This window comes from Euleptes europaea, chromosome 13, assembly GCF_029931775.1.
Source record: "Euleptes europaea isolate rEulEur1 chromosome 13, rEulEur1.hap1, whole genome shotgun sequence".
Classification (NCBI taxonomy): Eukaryota; Metazoa; Chordata; class Lepidosauria; order Squamata; family Sphaerodactylidae; genus Euleptes; species Euleptes europaea.
This window is the reverse complement of record NC_079324.1, coordinates 56,918,289-56,933,499: the sequence shown is the minus strand read 5'-3', so window position 1 is coordinate 56,933,499 and position 15,211 is coordinate 56,918,289. Positions and strand designations below refer to the sequence as shown.

The 15,211-nt window shown below is 47.7% G+C and overlaps 1 protein-coding gene across 1 annotated transcript in view; it reads left to right on the top strand.

Moving 5' to 3' along the window:
- The window catches only part of ADGRD1 (adhesion G protein-coupled receptor D1), a 239,951-nt gene that overhangs the window by 35,055 nt on the left and 189,685 nt on the right, over positions 1–15,211 (top strand). The window contains exons 11-13 of the mRNA XM_056859596.1: positions 554–671; positions 2,782–2,892; positions 5,709–5,784. Of these exons, the coding sequence (XP_056715574.1) occupies positions 554–671; positions 2,782–2,892; positions 5,709–5,784 (305 nt within the window). The remainder of the gene's footprint in view (positions 1–553; positions 672–2,781; positions 2,893–5,708; positions 5,785–15,211) is intronic.

Here is a 15,211-nt window from a genome sequence, read left to right as displayed (position 1 = left end):
ACAACAGACACCTTGTGAGGTAGGTGGGGCTGAGAGAGTTCAGAGAGAACTGTTTCTAGGCCAAGGTCAGCCTGCAGGCTTAGGCTTGCCAGGTCCCTCTTTGCCACCGGCGGGAGATTTTTGGGGCGGAGCCTGAGGAAGGTGGGGTTTGGGGAGGGGAGGGACTTCAGTGCCATAGAGTCCCATTGCCAAAGCGGCCATTTCCTCCAGGTGAACTGATCTCTATCGGCTGGAGATATGTTGTAATAGCAAGAGGTCTCCAGCTAGTACCTGGAGGTTGGCAACCCTATGCAGGCTTCATGTGTAGGAGTGGGGAAACCAACCCGGTTCACCAGATTAGACTCCGCCGCTCATGTGGAGGAGTGGGGAATCAAACCCGGTTCTCCAGAGGAGAGTCCACCACTCTTAGTCAGCATATAAAAACCAACTCTTCTTCTTCTCCTTTGATAAAGAGGTATACTTCATTGCTCAGGCACGCATCCTGCTTTAGAGATCAGATTCCTTGGCCGCTTCTCTTTCTCATCACACTGGTCCCCTTTTTGTTGCTTTCCAGATGGCACCCGTTGCAGGAGCTTTGGTGGAAACAGTGGACAACGTGATGTCACATGTGGCCCGCAATCTGGGAGGAAGCCTGTCGGGCGTCGCTTTTGATGGAGCGTCATCCGTGGCAGGTGAGGTTTGTTTTGCGGCCGTGGTGCTTTCCTTGAAGCCAGAGTCTTGGGGTGGGGGAGAGAAAGCCCAACAAAGCACCTCAGCAATAGGCCTTAATTAAAAATTGTGATGCATATTAATTGTTAGGTGTCATGGGAGCAAACGTGGCTGAAAAGCGGGGTATAAATGCATTAAAAAAAAGCCCACTACTCACTTTAAGAGGTTCTGAAGGCTCTTAGAATTAATTAAACCATGCATAACTTAAATTAAAATCATGCATAAATTTAGTCGCGGTGAGTGGGCGGGGATCTGTCTGTCAGCAGTTCAGCATGCTGCACATTCAGCATCAGCGCCATATTTTATTGAGGCCGTGATTAAGGTGACTTAAGTGCTGCGCAAAAGTAATTAAAAACACAAACCTGGGCATGCAGGGTTATGATCTAAAAAAATACCTCTGGTTGTCCCTCTGGGATTATGAGATTTCACCTGGCATAGCCTTTGCAGTTCGAAGCTTGCAGCCAGAGGTGCGGAAAGTTCGCTTTTTAATATTTAAAACACAGGCTGGAATGCTCAAGAAGGAAAATTCTGCACATTTTTTCAGGGTTTCTGTGCTTGTGCAGGGCAATGGAATGGATAAATCCAGGGCTGTTTGTAATCTGTGATACTTTGGGAATCTTGGGATACAGATAGGATCCTGGTATCTGATGTGGGATTGGTCTTGCCCCCATATTGTTTAATCACGGAGGTCACCTCATATATGAATAGAGTTGCCAGGTCCCTCTTTGCCACCGGCGGGAGGTTTTTGGGGTGGAGCCTGAGGAGGGCGGGGTCCAGCTGATAGAGAGAAGTACCCCTGGAGAAAATGGCCACTTTGGCAATTGGACTCTAAGGCATTGAAGTCCCTCCCCTCCCCAAACCCCACCCTCCTCAGGCTCCACCCCCAAAATCTCCAGGTATTTCCTAACCCGGAGCTGGAAATAGGGCTGCCAGGTCCCCTCTCTCCTCTGGCGGGAGGCTATGGGGCTGCAGTCGGGATTGCACATGCATGTTTGCCCGCCGACCCTCAGGTGGTCGGCAGGCAGAGGGGCGAATTGCAGGGGGTTTGCCCACCCCCACCGGGCACCTGGCAACCCTAGCTGGCGACCCTATCCCCCACCCCCTGCTGATGGCTAGGGGGGACTAGGCAACCCTTGCCTCCATGTGGGGCCTGACATACAACCCTCCCGCAATTTGCATCATTGTTCTATATCATTTTCAAACCTATCGTATCGCATTCATTGAAGCGGTCCTATGGACGTACCCTATATGGAAGCGCCAGCTCATGCTGTTGGTGCCTACATGCAGTCTCTTTGGGGTTGAAAGCACACTGCAAGTGATCATGTGAGGGGGTGCTGACTGTCTAAACCACGGCAGAAAGGACAATAAAAATGGATACACCTGGCAGTTCTGTTTGCGTAGTTATCAAGCAGGTGCTACCGATCTTGAATCCAGCAGTTATCTCTGTGCATGATGTAAAATTTAGTAGAAGCCCCGTGGCGCAGAGTGGTAAGCTGTAGTACTGCAGTCAAAAGCTCTGCTCACGACCTGAGTTTGATCCTGACGGAAGTCGGTTTCAGGTAGCCGGCTCAAGGTTGACTCAGCCTACCATCCTCCCGAGGTCGGTAAAATGGGTACCCAGCTTGCTGGGAGTAAAGTGTAGATGACTGGAGAAGGCAATGGCAAACCACCCCGTAAACAGAGTCAGCCTAGTAAACGTCGGGATGTGACATCATCCCATGGGTCAGAAATAACCTGGTGCTTGCACAGGGGACTACCTTTACCTTTAGGATACCTGTCTCTTACTTGTTATTTTTTGACTCATAAAGCCATCAGTCTTTTCCTGCTCTGTTTTCTTTAGGGGAAAAAATTGTTTCAGATATTAAAAAAGTAAATCCTGTTATGGATAGGACATTTTGGAGGACATTGATTCATAGGGTCGCCATGGTTCGGAAACGACTTGACGGCACTTAACACACACATACACAAATCCTGGACAGGTGGCTGTGGTCCCGGTGGGCAGGGTTGGATTCCTCTAAGTAACAAATGCGATCGCGTGTATTGTTTGTATTAAACGTCTGCATTATTACACAGATTATTCTTTGGTCAAGAAGCCTCTTCAGCACCTGAACATGTCTCACTATCGCTTCCCCTTGCGAGGGCAGAGTTATATTTCAATCCCTGGCGAAGCTTTCCAAGCCAAAGGTAAGAGAACAGTTTATCTGGGCAGGGGTTGGTGGAGGACTGAGAAGTGTGGTTGGGCAAGATTGCTGTTCTTTAATGCGCTGTTGTCGGAACATTTGGAGTCAAACCCTACCCTGCCCTATAAAAAGGATTATTCAGAATAGTGGTTTGCATGACGAAGGAAGATAAAAGCAATGAAATTCAAAACAGTTGCAATTAATTGCACATTTACTCAAAATCCAATTAAAAGTTTTTAGTTTAATTTATTCAACAAAATTGATGAACTTGATCCAGCGATACCAGCTTTTCAAAGTCTGATAATCATTTACCGAGAATCTTAGATACTACATTTAGTAACTACTTCACAGTTCAGTAAATTCTTAATGTGATGCATGGGCTTGATGAAGTGATGCCAGTTTCTCAATTTCTGGTTAAAAGTCACTTAGCAAGAGTCTTAAATCATCACATTACTCATCTGGAATCGATTTCTTTGCTTGGAGAGAGGTTGGATGACCACACGTTCTCCCAAATATGTTGTTGGAAATGAATCAAGGAGCTTCTTATCCGCTGACCATAGTACAGGATAGAAATCAGAAATTGCAGAAGAACTTGAAAAATGAGAGACAAAAATGTACACAGCGACAACAGTTTCTCAAAACACTGTATTCTGGTCTGACTAGAGCTCTGGTGGCGTATTTACTACAAATTCTTATAGTTTCCACCAGATTTCAGCACTATGCCAAGGCAGAAGCTTGGAGTGCCATCTGCAAGCATGGTGCCTAGGGTTGCCACTGGCGGGAGGTTTTTTTGGGTGGAGCCTGAGGAGGGCGGGGTTTGGGGAGGGGAGGGGACTTCAATGGCATAGAGTCTAATGGCCAAAGCGGCCATTTTCTCCAGGTGAACAAATCTCAATCTGCTGGAGATCAGTTGTAATAGCAGGAGATCTCCAGCTAGTACCTGGAGGCTAAGCAACAAAAAATTGCAACCTGTGCCAGTAATAAGTCAACTCCACTGGAGAAACAGGGTGCGCGCACAGTCAGAACAGATAGACGCACATGTTGGGCTTCAGTGGGCATCCGATAGTATGCGTTACAATCGGGTCTGACATACTCACAGAGCCAACAAACAAGGAACGAGCTGATGAAGCTTATCGAAACGTGACACGCTAGCTTCACGTTCTCTTTTGGGTTGAATTATTTTGCCTGTGGGTTCTCCTCTGGACATTTTTGTACCCATCATTGCTACAGAGCCTCTGGTTTATGATTTGGAACCTTCGTGGTCAAGAATAGGTGCAGACGCATATACATATAGAGACCTTTTATATGGACTTATCGCGTCGTTATTGAATTGCAATTCTTTTCCTTTGTAATGCATCTGTTGTTATGTTGAATAATAGCCAGATAGCAGATTGAAGTACTGATTGTTGATTGTTTTTTTATTTATGTTACAGGCTACAGTATGAATTAATACTGTAATTGCCTAGAATAAATGATTTGATTACATAGTATTTTCCTTCTAGGATTATCAATACATGAGCCCTCGTGCTGCCATAGTACCTAGAGGCTGGCAACCCTAATCGTGCCATAGCCTGGTCAGTCATCAATAAGTGAACAATATGGTCATCTCCAGTGCCCCCTCCACCGCTCCTTTACTCGTAGCACCTCCCTAGGTAATCCCACCCCCCCAGGGGATGGTACCACCCACTTAGGGAACCACTGCTTTAATGGAGCCTGTGTGTGTAGCGGTTATAGTATCAGACTAGAATCTGGGAGACTCTGGTTCAAACTCCCACCCTGCCATGGAAGCTTGCTGTATAACCTTGGACCCAAGGATAAAATGGAGGAGAGGAGAACGATGTGAGAAGTGTAGGGTTCCCATTAGAGAGCCAGTGTGGTGTAGTGGTTAAAGAGTGGTGGACTGTAATCTGGAGAACTGGGTTTGATTCCCCAGGCCTCTACATGAGTGGCGGACTCTAATCTAATGAACTGGGTTGGTTTCCCCACTCCTCCACTCTTCCATGTGAAACCAGCTGGGTACCTTGGGCTAGTCACAGTTCTCTCCGAACTCCCTCAGTCCCACCTACCTCACAAAGTGTCTGTTGTGGGGAGAGGAAGGGAAGGAGATTGTAAGCTGGTTTGATTCTTCTTAAAAGGTAGAGAAAACCAGCACATAAGAACATAAGAAAGGCCGTGCTGGATCAGACCAAGGTCCATCAAGTCCAGCAGTCTGTTCACCCAGTGGCCAACCAGGTGCCTCTCGGAAGGCCACAAACAAGACAACTCCAGCAGCACCATCCTGCCTGTGTTCCACAGTATCTCACAGAATAGGCATGCTCCTCTGATCCTGGAGAGATAAATAAAACCAACTTTTCTTCTTAAATAGATACACAAAACAAGTATACAGCTAGTATATGCTAGCAGTCTAGATGTACCCTTTAAAGACTTACTTAAAAATGCAGGGTAAGAAATACCTATGATGATCTGAACCACTGTTTGTACCATAGCCGCACGCAGTCCCCTCGGTGCCTTGCGTTTACAATGGACGGAGTTAATAATTTAGCAGCTTAGCTTCATTACATTAAAACAGCAGTGAGAAGTTCTCTCCTTCCTCTCTCCCTGCTTTCCCTTTTCTAAAACGACTGCAGGGGCTTCTTGATTCTTTAGGAAAGCAATCAGACATCCCATTAGAGTGGAAGTGTGAAAGGTCTACAGAGGCAGAGGCTGTCAATTTGCAGTGGGGTTTTAAATTGTGGTTTTTCTTTCTCTCCCAGCTGTAACACTGACATGTAAACCAAACTGCTTTTTTTCTTCCCACTTACTCCCCACCCACCCCTCCAGCTTGGATTACCATCGTGGGGCTTCTCTACCACACTATGCACCAATATTTCCGCAGTATCAAACCTATGGAGACCAAGTAAGTATCTCAAAGATAAGTCCTACTCCTTGTTCTGTCTAATTGTAATAATAAGACTTGGTTTTTATACACCGGTTTTCTTTACCTTTTTAATGAGACTCAAACCGGCTTACACTCTCCCTGGTGGTGGACTCTGATCTGGAGAACCGGGTTTGATTCCCCACTCCTCCACGTGAGTGGCGGACGCTAATCTGGTGAACTGGAGTTTGGGGCACATGAGCTGAAAAGGTTTCCTTCCTTTGATTTAAAACATTACGAGGGGGTTTAGCTTTAGGAAATAGAGGGCATGGGTCTAATAACACCAATCAATCAAGTTTTATTTTGATACAATATCAGCTCTGAATAGAAATCAAATTTAGGATAATATAATAAGGGTCTAATAACATGGCGAGGCCTTTTCAGGTGCAGCCCCATGCCTTGAGAATGCCTTCCCAAGGGAAGTCCATCTGGCCTCATCCCGGCTTGACTTTTGGCAAGCAGACTCCTTGTCAGGTTGCCCTGACCTGGAAGGCCCATCCCCGCCCGATCACATCAGATCTCGGAAGCTAAGCAGGGTCAGCCTGTAGGAAAGGGGTATTCATGGCTATTAGTTAAAATGGATACTAGTCATGCTGCATACCTATTCTCTCTAGTATCAGAGGAGCATGCCTATTATATTAGGTGCTGTGGAACACGGGCAGGATGGTGCTGCTGTAGTCGTCTTGTTTGGGGGCTTCCTAGAGGCACCTGGTTGGACACTTTGGGAATGGACTGCTGGACTTGATACGCCTTGGTCTGATCCAGCAGGGCCTTTCTTATGTTTCTTATGGCCCTGGTCAGTATTTGAATGGGAGACAACCAAGGAATACCAGGGTTGCAACACTGAGGCAGGCAATGGCAAACCAACTCTGAACACCTCTTGCCTTGAAAACCTGACGAGGTCACCGTAAGTCAGCTGTGACTTGACGGCACTTTCTACCATCTCCTTCTGCTGCAGTGTAGATTATTGTTGATCGACATTGACTGTCTTACTTCAATTCTTTTATACTGCATTTTGATGCTGTACTGTTTTATTATGATTGTTTTGCCTTGCAAGCCTTTCCGGTTAGAAAGGGGGGATATATAGTTCAGATAAAGAAATGAAGCAATTCATGAAGCAAGAATGAAGAGCCCCGTGGCGCAGAGTTGTAAGCTGCGGTATTGCAGTCAAAAGCTCTGCTCACGACCTGAGTTCGATCCCGACGGAAGTCAGTTTCAAGTAGCCGGCTCAAGGTTGACTTACCCTTCCATCCTTCCGAGGTCAGTAAAACGAGTACCCAGCTTGCTGGGGGTAAAGGGAAGATGACTTGGAAAGGCAACGGCAAACCACCCCGTAAAACAAAGTCTGCCCAGTAAACGTCGGGATTTGACTTCACCCCATGGATCAGGAATGACTTGGTGCTTGCACAGGAGACTACCTTTACCTTTAAGAATGAGAGCCAGCGTGGTGGAATGGTTAAGAGCGGTAGTATGGAGAGGTGGACTCTAATCTGGAGAACTGGGTTTGATTCCCCACTCCTCCCCATGAGCAGCGGTGAACCGGGTTGGTTTACCCGCTCCTACATGTGAAACCAGCTGGGTGACCATGGGCTACTCACAGCTCTCTTAAGAGCTCTCTCAGCCTCGCCTAGCTCACAGGGTGTCTGTTAGGGTTGTTAAAAAAAATTCGGTAAAATTCGGATTCAGCAAAATTCGGCCTGTTTGGATTTGGGAAATGCCGAAGTCCAAACTCCCCTGATTCAGATCCGTGCAATTCGGCACGAGATTCGGAGTTTGGGGAAAAATTCGGCCGTTTAAAGCCATTAAAAACACATTTGCGCCTTTCCGTGGCTCTGGGGGGGGCATGTTTGGAGGTAGAGGTCCCAAACTTTCAGCGTAGCTTGAGGGGACCCTTCTTGCAAGAACCCCCAGGTTTGGTGACAATTGGGGCAGGGGGTCCCAAGTTATGGGCCCCAGAGGGGTCCCCCCTCCGCCCATTGTAATGAATAGAAATAAATAGACCGTTTGAACTCGGAGTTTGCAAAACCATGCAAAGCAACATGTGACACGACCTTGGGAGTTTGCAAACCAGGGAAAGGGACAGAGGCGTGCTAGTTATGCATAAGGAGCAGGTGGGGGTGGAATTTCCCCTTTTGCATCGGACTTGAGAGAGACGCGAGCGGGCACCCCCCACAGGCAGAACGGGCAACCCCCCCTCTCAAACCAGTATGGCTCGGCCCCAAACGGGGAAAAAAACGAGGAGGAGGCACGGGTGCCGAGTGGTGCCGGGGAGAGACTCACGCAAGCCGCACCATCGCACCCCACCCCAGGCTTGGGGCAAAAAACAAAAGCAGAGCACAGCACACTCCCGCAGAGGCGAGCGGACACATACCCTCTGCAGAACGGGCGGAGCCCCCCCTCAAACCAGTACGGCTTGGCTCAACCCCAACAGGAAAAAAACCAAGGAGGAGGAGGCGCAGCCCGCGTGCTGAAAGGAGAGAGACACTCTAGCCACCGCACAGACTCAACTTTAAACTTTAAAACTTTAAAAGCAGAACACACACTCCCGCAGAGGCGAGCGGGCACCCCCCCTCGGCAAAACAGGCGAAAGCCCCCTTTGGCTTCCCCCCACACAGAAACTGCTCCCCCCCACACAGACTCTGCTTTCCCCCCCACACACACACACACAGGAGAAAAGGTATAGAGAAAAAAACCCAAAATCAAACTGTGTGGATGCCTTCCAGCAGGAGCACGGAGGAGAAGTAAATCCAATCCTATTCTGGTAAGCACCAGCTGCTCGGCCCAGTCAGGAATCGGATCTCTCAGCAGCACCGCCACCAAATTGGAAGGCAATGAATACAGTCAGGACGGGAGGGGAGGGACGGGAGTTTTTAGACTCTTCTCCTGGCCATTTCAAAAGTGAGAATCCTTGCTCTGATTGGCCAGGAGAAGACCCAGCTTGGCTACCATTGGCCGTTGGAGAATGCTGCTTACTAACTGACGGTTATGCTGCTGATTCTGAGCCCCCGAATTTGCTGAATTTATTTGGCGCACCCCAAACTCGCCGAATTTGGCTCGTCGTTTCCCCGCCTTTTTTTGAATTCGCTTCCATCTGAACTGAAAAATGCCGAATCTGGGGAAATTCGGCTGTTTTTCGATTTGGGACGAACTGAATCGACAGCCCTAGTGTCTGTTGTGGGGAAGGGAAGGTGACTATAAGCCGGTTGGATAATTCCTAAAGTGGTAGAGAAAGTCGGCTTATAAAAACCAACTCTTCTTCTTCTTCTTCTTCTTCAATGTGAGAATGCTGGATCAGAAGTTCGTGGCTTTGAAGCCGCAACCTTCCGCTTCTGAAGGCCAGCTATCTGGATTGTGCAGAGCAAATGCCTTGGGGACACGGAATATTTCTCACCATAATATGAAATACCAGGAGGCTGTAATTCACTGGTCGTTGGCTGTTTAAGCTGCATTATCACTATCATTTATTATGAGCGATAGGGTTGGAATAATCACTTCCCACACATACACTGAGATAGTGGGTGAGAATTAATGATTTTTTTTAAAGTAACGACACCTTGATAGTCTGCCAGTTTTGATTTTCGAAGTTATCCTGGACCTTCTTTACCTCCGACTCTATCCAGTTTAATTCCTGCGGGCAGGGGGAGGGTTGGATAACTACCAAGGGACGTACCAATTCTCGTGTGTACTGCTGAAAGGGGGAAAAAAAAGATGCGGTGGAACGTGAAACATCTTGTACAAGCATGCGGACTCATGTACAATAACTGCAAAGAGCAGTGGTGAAACGGAGCTCCCCTCCCCCTCCTCTGTGTAGTGGTTCAAGTGAAGCTTGGCACGGTATATTTACAAGGAGTTTGACAATCTTTGTCAGTTCAATCTCTGCAAGGAAGGGGCTTGTGTAGACTTTTATTATGTAAATTTCTTCACTGCCCTGAGGCCTTTGAGGGAAGGACTAGATAGCTCAGCTGTAGGGTTAGAATCCTAGAATCATACAGTTGGAAGGGACCACCAGGGTCATCTAATCCAACCCCCTGCGCAATGCAGGAAATTCACAACTACCTCCCCCCCCCACACCCCCAGTGCCCAGAAGATGGCCAACCTCTAGGTACTAGCTGGATCTCCCGCTATTACAACTGATCTCCAGCCGATAGAGATCAATTCACCTGGAGAAAATGGCCACTTTGGCCATTGGACTCTATGGCATTGAAGTCCCTCCCCTCCCCAAACCCTGCCCTCCCCAGGCTCCACCCCAAAAACCTCCCACCGGTGGCAAAGAGGGACCTGGCAACCCTAGCCCCCACAGCAAACCTGACCCAGAGAATTTTGCACCCCTGGTTCCTAACAGCAGCCCTGTTCCAATATATGTTCAGCACATCTGCAGCTATGCCATGCAAAGGGAGACTACAGTACCTTAAGCAGAGGTTAATCCTTCAAAAAATAAAACAAGAATCTTGGGGCATCCCAAAAGGTAGGGTTGCCAGGTCCCCCTTCGCCATCGGTGGGAGGTTTTTGGGCACAGCCTGAGGTGGCTGAGTTTGGGGAGGGGAGGGGCTTCAATGCCATAGAGTCCAATGGCCACCTGTGTCAGAATTCCAAAGGTGCCTTCAAGCTCCAAAAGGTTGAGGACCAATATGCAGCATCCGGCTTAAACTGGTGACTCTCAATTTGGATCCCTTCAAATCCCCATGCTGTTAACGAGAATCCCCTTCTTTCGGTTATATATCATCTGCCTTTCTCACTGGGGCTCAAGGCGGGACATGCAGCATAAGTCAGTGCAATCCACAGGATGAGGGATCTAATAAGCAAGGCAATAGGACTGGGATTTCAAAAAATGTGCCAAACAGTGCAGAAAATGGTGTTACAAAAGTAGAAACGAATGCAGTGACAGCAAGATAATACGTGTTTCAAGAAAACTATGCTCGATTTATAGTTATATATAGCCCACAGTTCTGTCCCTTTTATAAAAAACACCTTCCTAAACCATTCCATCATATCCTGACCTGGATGTCTCAAGTTAGCCTGATCTCGGCCCTGTTTAGTTCCTGGATGGGAGACCATTAAGAAAGTCCAGGGTCACTACCCAGAGGCAGGTGATGGCAAAACACCTCTGCTCATCTCTTGCCTTGAAAACCCTACGGGGGTCTCCATAAATGAGCTTAGACTCGATGGCACTTTTTACCACTTTTATAAAGATACCCCTCCTTTTGGGGACCAGTTCTGTTTCTTTAAATGCAGCTGCAACTTCTTGAATTGCTTGGTATATACCTAAGCAAACCCTCCCCTGAGTTTTTGGATGGCACTTGTCTCTGTCCCTTGGCAAAATAATAGTTCCTGGAATGCTATGTTGGCATCCACCCCTTCCCTCCCCCCATGACTCAAACTCCAGCGATTTGAGGAATTCTTGAAGATAGTAACTTTGCACTTTCTTTCTTTTGCATCCCCATGCTTTTTAAATATATACAAACACGCACACAGCTCTCATTTACCTTTTATCTTTTTGACAATTAACTTTTTCTAATGAGGATTTTACAGTTAGGACCTTTTCAGGATGTTTCTTTTAGTCCGTTAAATCTCAGAATTATATTTGCTCTTCTGTAGTTACTATCACCTGTCTGTCTTTTTTTTATAGTAGATTCTTATTCATTCCTATTCATTATTTTTATTACTGTACATTTTTAATTATTTCCCTGCACACGCGTAAGCCCTTAACTTTATTGCTCCGTTTAGCAATTGGCTTAATAAAGGTTCTTGAAAATGTTGTATTTTCTTATCGTGAACCCAAGCGGGCTGCAGGTAGTTTCTTTTCTCTCGTTTGTACAGGTTCACAAATTAAGAAACAAAACTCACAGTCCATTTACGCCTGGTTGTTTCCTTGCGGTCACCCCGCCAACTGCTTCGGGACTTTGCTTTGATTATGCTTGCATTTTCCGACCATCAGAAATCACTTTGCTCTCCCTGCGCATTTTGCCTGTGTTTTCTGGATTTGTGTTTAACCAGCATCCAGAGGAAGCAGGCCATCCATAAATGGGCAAGAGAGCCAAATACTTTGCAACTAGGGTTGCCAACCCCCAGGTACTAGCTGGAGGTCTCCTGCTATTACAACTGATCAACTGATAGAGATCAGTTCACCTGGAGAAAATGGTGGCTTTGGCCATTGGGCTCTGTGGCATTGAAGTCTCTCCTCTCCTTAAAGCCAGCCCTCTTCAGGCTCCATCCCAAAAACCTCCTGCCGGTAGTGAAGAGGGACCTGGCAATCCTAAAGATCCCTAGCTAGTTTGGCCTGGGCAAAAGTTGCTTCCTGACCCCGAAGTGGTGATCGGCATTTCCCTGGGCATGTAAGAAAGAGCCATGAGCCCAAACGCTGACACAACCCTTCCTGCTCTCCCTCTGGCAATCTGCCTAAGTTCGCAGCATCCTGCGTTGCTGACAGATGGCCATCTAGCCTCTGCTTAAAAACCTCCAAAGCAGGAGAGCCCACCACCTCCTGAGGAAGCCTGTTCCACCGAGGAACCGCTCTAATCGCTATCGAACCATAGTTAGCAGAGTACCGTGAGTTTAGACAGTCACGCTATCTATAGTTCGTCTCATTAAACTGTCTTTCCGCAAAATGTCTAAATGCAGCCCGTCTTTTGCACTACTCTTCCAGGATTTCAGATTTGTGAGCAAATTTGGCCCCCCCCTTTTTTTAAAAAAAGTGAAAACAATGTTGTTATTTAAACATTGCTTGTCAAAATTTCCTCAAGCTAGGAAAATATCTTCGCTGGCAGGCTAAGATGAGGCTGAGCCAGCTTGGCTTTCCTCGGCACCCTGGTTTGAATTACGCTATCTTTGAGAAGCGAACGTTTTCTGGACAAGACGGGCCTCTCTTCATAACAAAACTATAAATAATGTGCCAGAATACTAATTTGAAAAATATCTCTCTCGGAATGGGGGAGCCCAGGCTCTGGGTGTGGGAAGTTTTCCCTCCTTTGCCTTCGTTTCTCTGAGATTTATCTTCAGGCGTTCTCCGTGAGCCCATCAAGGAATGTAATTGACTGTAATGACAGCAAGTCCTTATGAAAGAGGCTTGAGAAATGCAATAATGATTGAAGCGTGCAGGAACTCCATTGAGGCTCGCTCCGGATGGCAATGAGGTTGGGCATTTGGCGGGTATGGTTGCCAACTCCCGCTTGGGGGATTCCTGGAGATTTTGGGGACGGAGCCTGGGGAGGGTTTGGGGAGGGCAGCCTACAGGTACTAGCTGGAGATCTCCTGCTATTGCAGCTTATCTCCAGCCGATAGAGTTCCCCTGGAGAAAATGGCCACTTTGGCCATTGGACTCTATGGCATTGGAGTCACCCCCCTCCCCAAACCCCGCCCTCCTCAGGCTCTGCCCCAAAAACCTCCCACTGGTGGCAAAGAAGGACCTGGAAACCCTAGTCCCAAAAATCCCGAAAGCAGAACTTGTCTTTACAGTTAAGATGAGAGATACAAACATTAAAATAATTTTTTTTTAAAAAACCAATGTTGCATGAAATGTTGCAAACCATTCGTGCGGAAACAGCCTCTGTTTAAATTCTGAAGAGAAATCCAGAAACTTCAGTTGGCCGCTTTGGTAATTGGACTGTATGGCATTGAAGTCTGTTCCCTCCCCAAACTCCACCCTCCTCAGGCTCCGCCCCAAAAACCTCCCGCCGGTGGCAAAAAGGCACCTGGCAACCCTACTTAAAATAGGGTATAACGCCATAGAGTCCCCCTTCCAAAGCAGCCGTTTTCTCCAGGTGATCTTGTTGCTTTGGAGATAGGATCACCAGCTCCAGGTTGGAAAATCGCTGGAGATTTTGGGGGTGGAACCTGAGGAGGGCGGGGTTTGGGGAGGGGAGGGACTTCAGTGCCATAGAGTCCAATTGCCAAAGCAGCCATTTTCTCCAGGTGAACTGATCTCTGTTGGCTGGAGATCAGTTGTAGTAGCAGAAGATCTCCAGCTAGTTCCTGGAGGTTGGCAACCCTACTTGGAGATTAGTTTTATGTTTCCATGCCCCTCAGTCTGCAGCCAGCATTGATGCAGCATGGGGATGGTAAAATGCCCAATGTGAGGAATTCTTGCTGCCAATTAAGTGGAGAAGGTTCTGGGCTGCTCCTCTGGACCAGCTCTTACCTGCTTCCATTTGCATTCTCTACTCAAGGGAATTGCTTCCCTGAGTGCAAATGGTCCAGCACAACAGCATTTGGACCTTGGCATCTGACACTCCAATCCCTGGTGCTTAGTAGGGTTGCCAACCTCCATGTACGAGCTAGAGATCTCAAGCTATTACAACTGATAGAGATCAGTTCACCTGGAGACAATGGCCACTTTGGCCATTGGACTCTATGGCATTGAAGTCCCTCCCCTCCCCAAATCCCACCCTCCTCAGACTCCACCCCCAAAACCTCTCGCCAGTTGCCAAGAGGGACCTGGCTACCCTAGTGCTTAGTTTAACAAGAGACTTTATGGGCATTTCTGGTATGGAGGACCAGTTCAAAGAATGGGTCTTGCAGTCTGTTGTTCTGTCATTCTGGTCTGACAGAAGTGCTGACTGAGAGAGGTCAGGCCTGAGTTACCCCTGGAAAGGCCCCCCCCCCCACCCTAGAGAGGCCAGCTGTGACTTTTGAGAAACAGATGGGTTACAATAAAGGGGGAAGCAGAGGTGTCAGGTGTTGTGCATGCCATCTGGTTAGCTTTACAGGTGCTATGAGTCAGGTGTGGTGCATGCCATCTGGTTAGCTTTACAGGTGCTATGAGTCAGGTGTTGTGCATGCCATCTGGTTAGCATTACAGGTGCTTTGAGTCAGGTGTCGTGAATGCCATCTGGTTAGCATTACAGGTGCTTTGAGTCAGGTGTGGTGCATGCCATCTGGTTAGCATTACAGCTGGCAGAACTTTCCCCTCTTAAATCTTGGCTAAATTATACCGAGTCATCAGCTGACTCAAACCTGTGTTGACACTTATGGTCAACCATAAGTGTCATTTATTTAAACCACCTGAAGACCTGTGGTTTTTGCCCTGTTAGTTTTTGCTTCTCTTGTATTTCAGTGAGACTTGGATGCTGCTGCAGCTGGATTTGAACCACATTATCTCAGAAGTCAGCCTGACTGATTTCAGGGGAGCTCATTTCTCAGGCTCAACTCCCACCACCGAGGAAGACTGAGGCTGGTGTGCAGAGCCAGGCAATGGCAACCCCCCCCTTCTCGTCTCTTGCTTTGCAAACCCCATGAGGTGGAACGTCATGGGGTCTGCATGAGTTGGCTGTGATTCCACAACACACTTGAGCCAGTGTGGTGGTGTAGTGGTTGAGAGTGGTGGTTTGGAGGGGTGGACTCTGAATCTGGAGAACTGGGTTTGATTCCCCACTCCTCCACATGAACGGCGGATGCTAATCTGGTGAACTGGGTT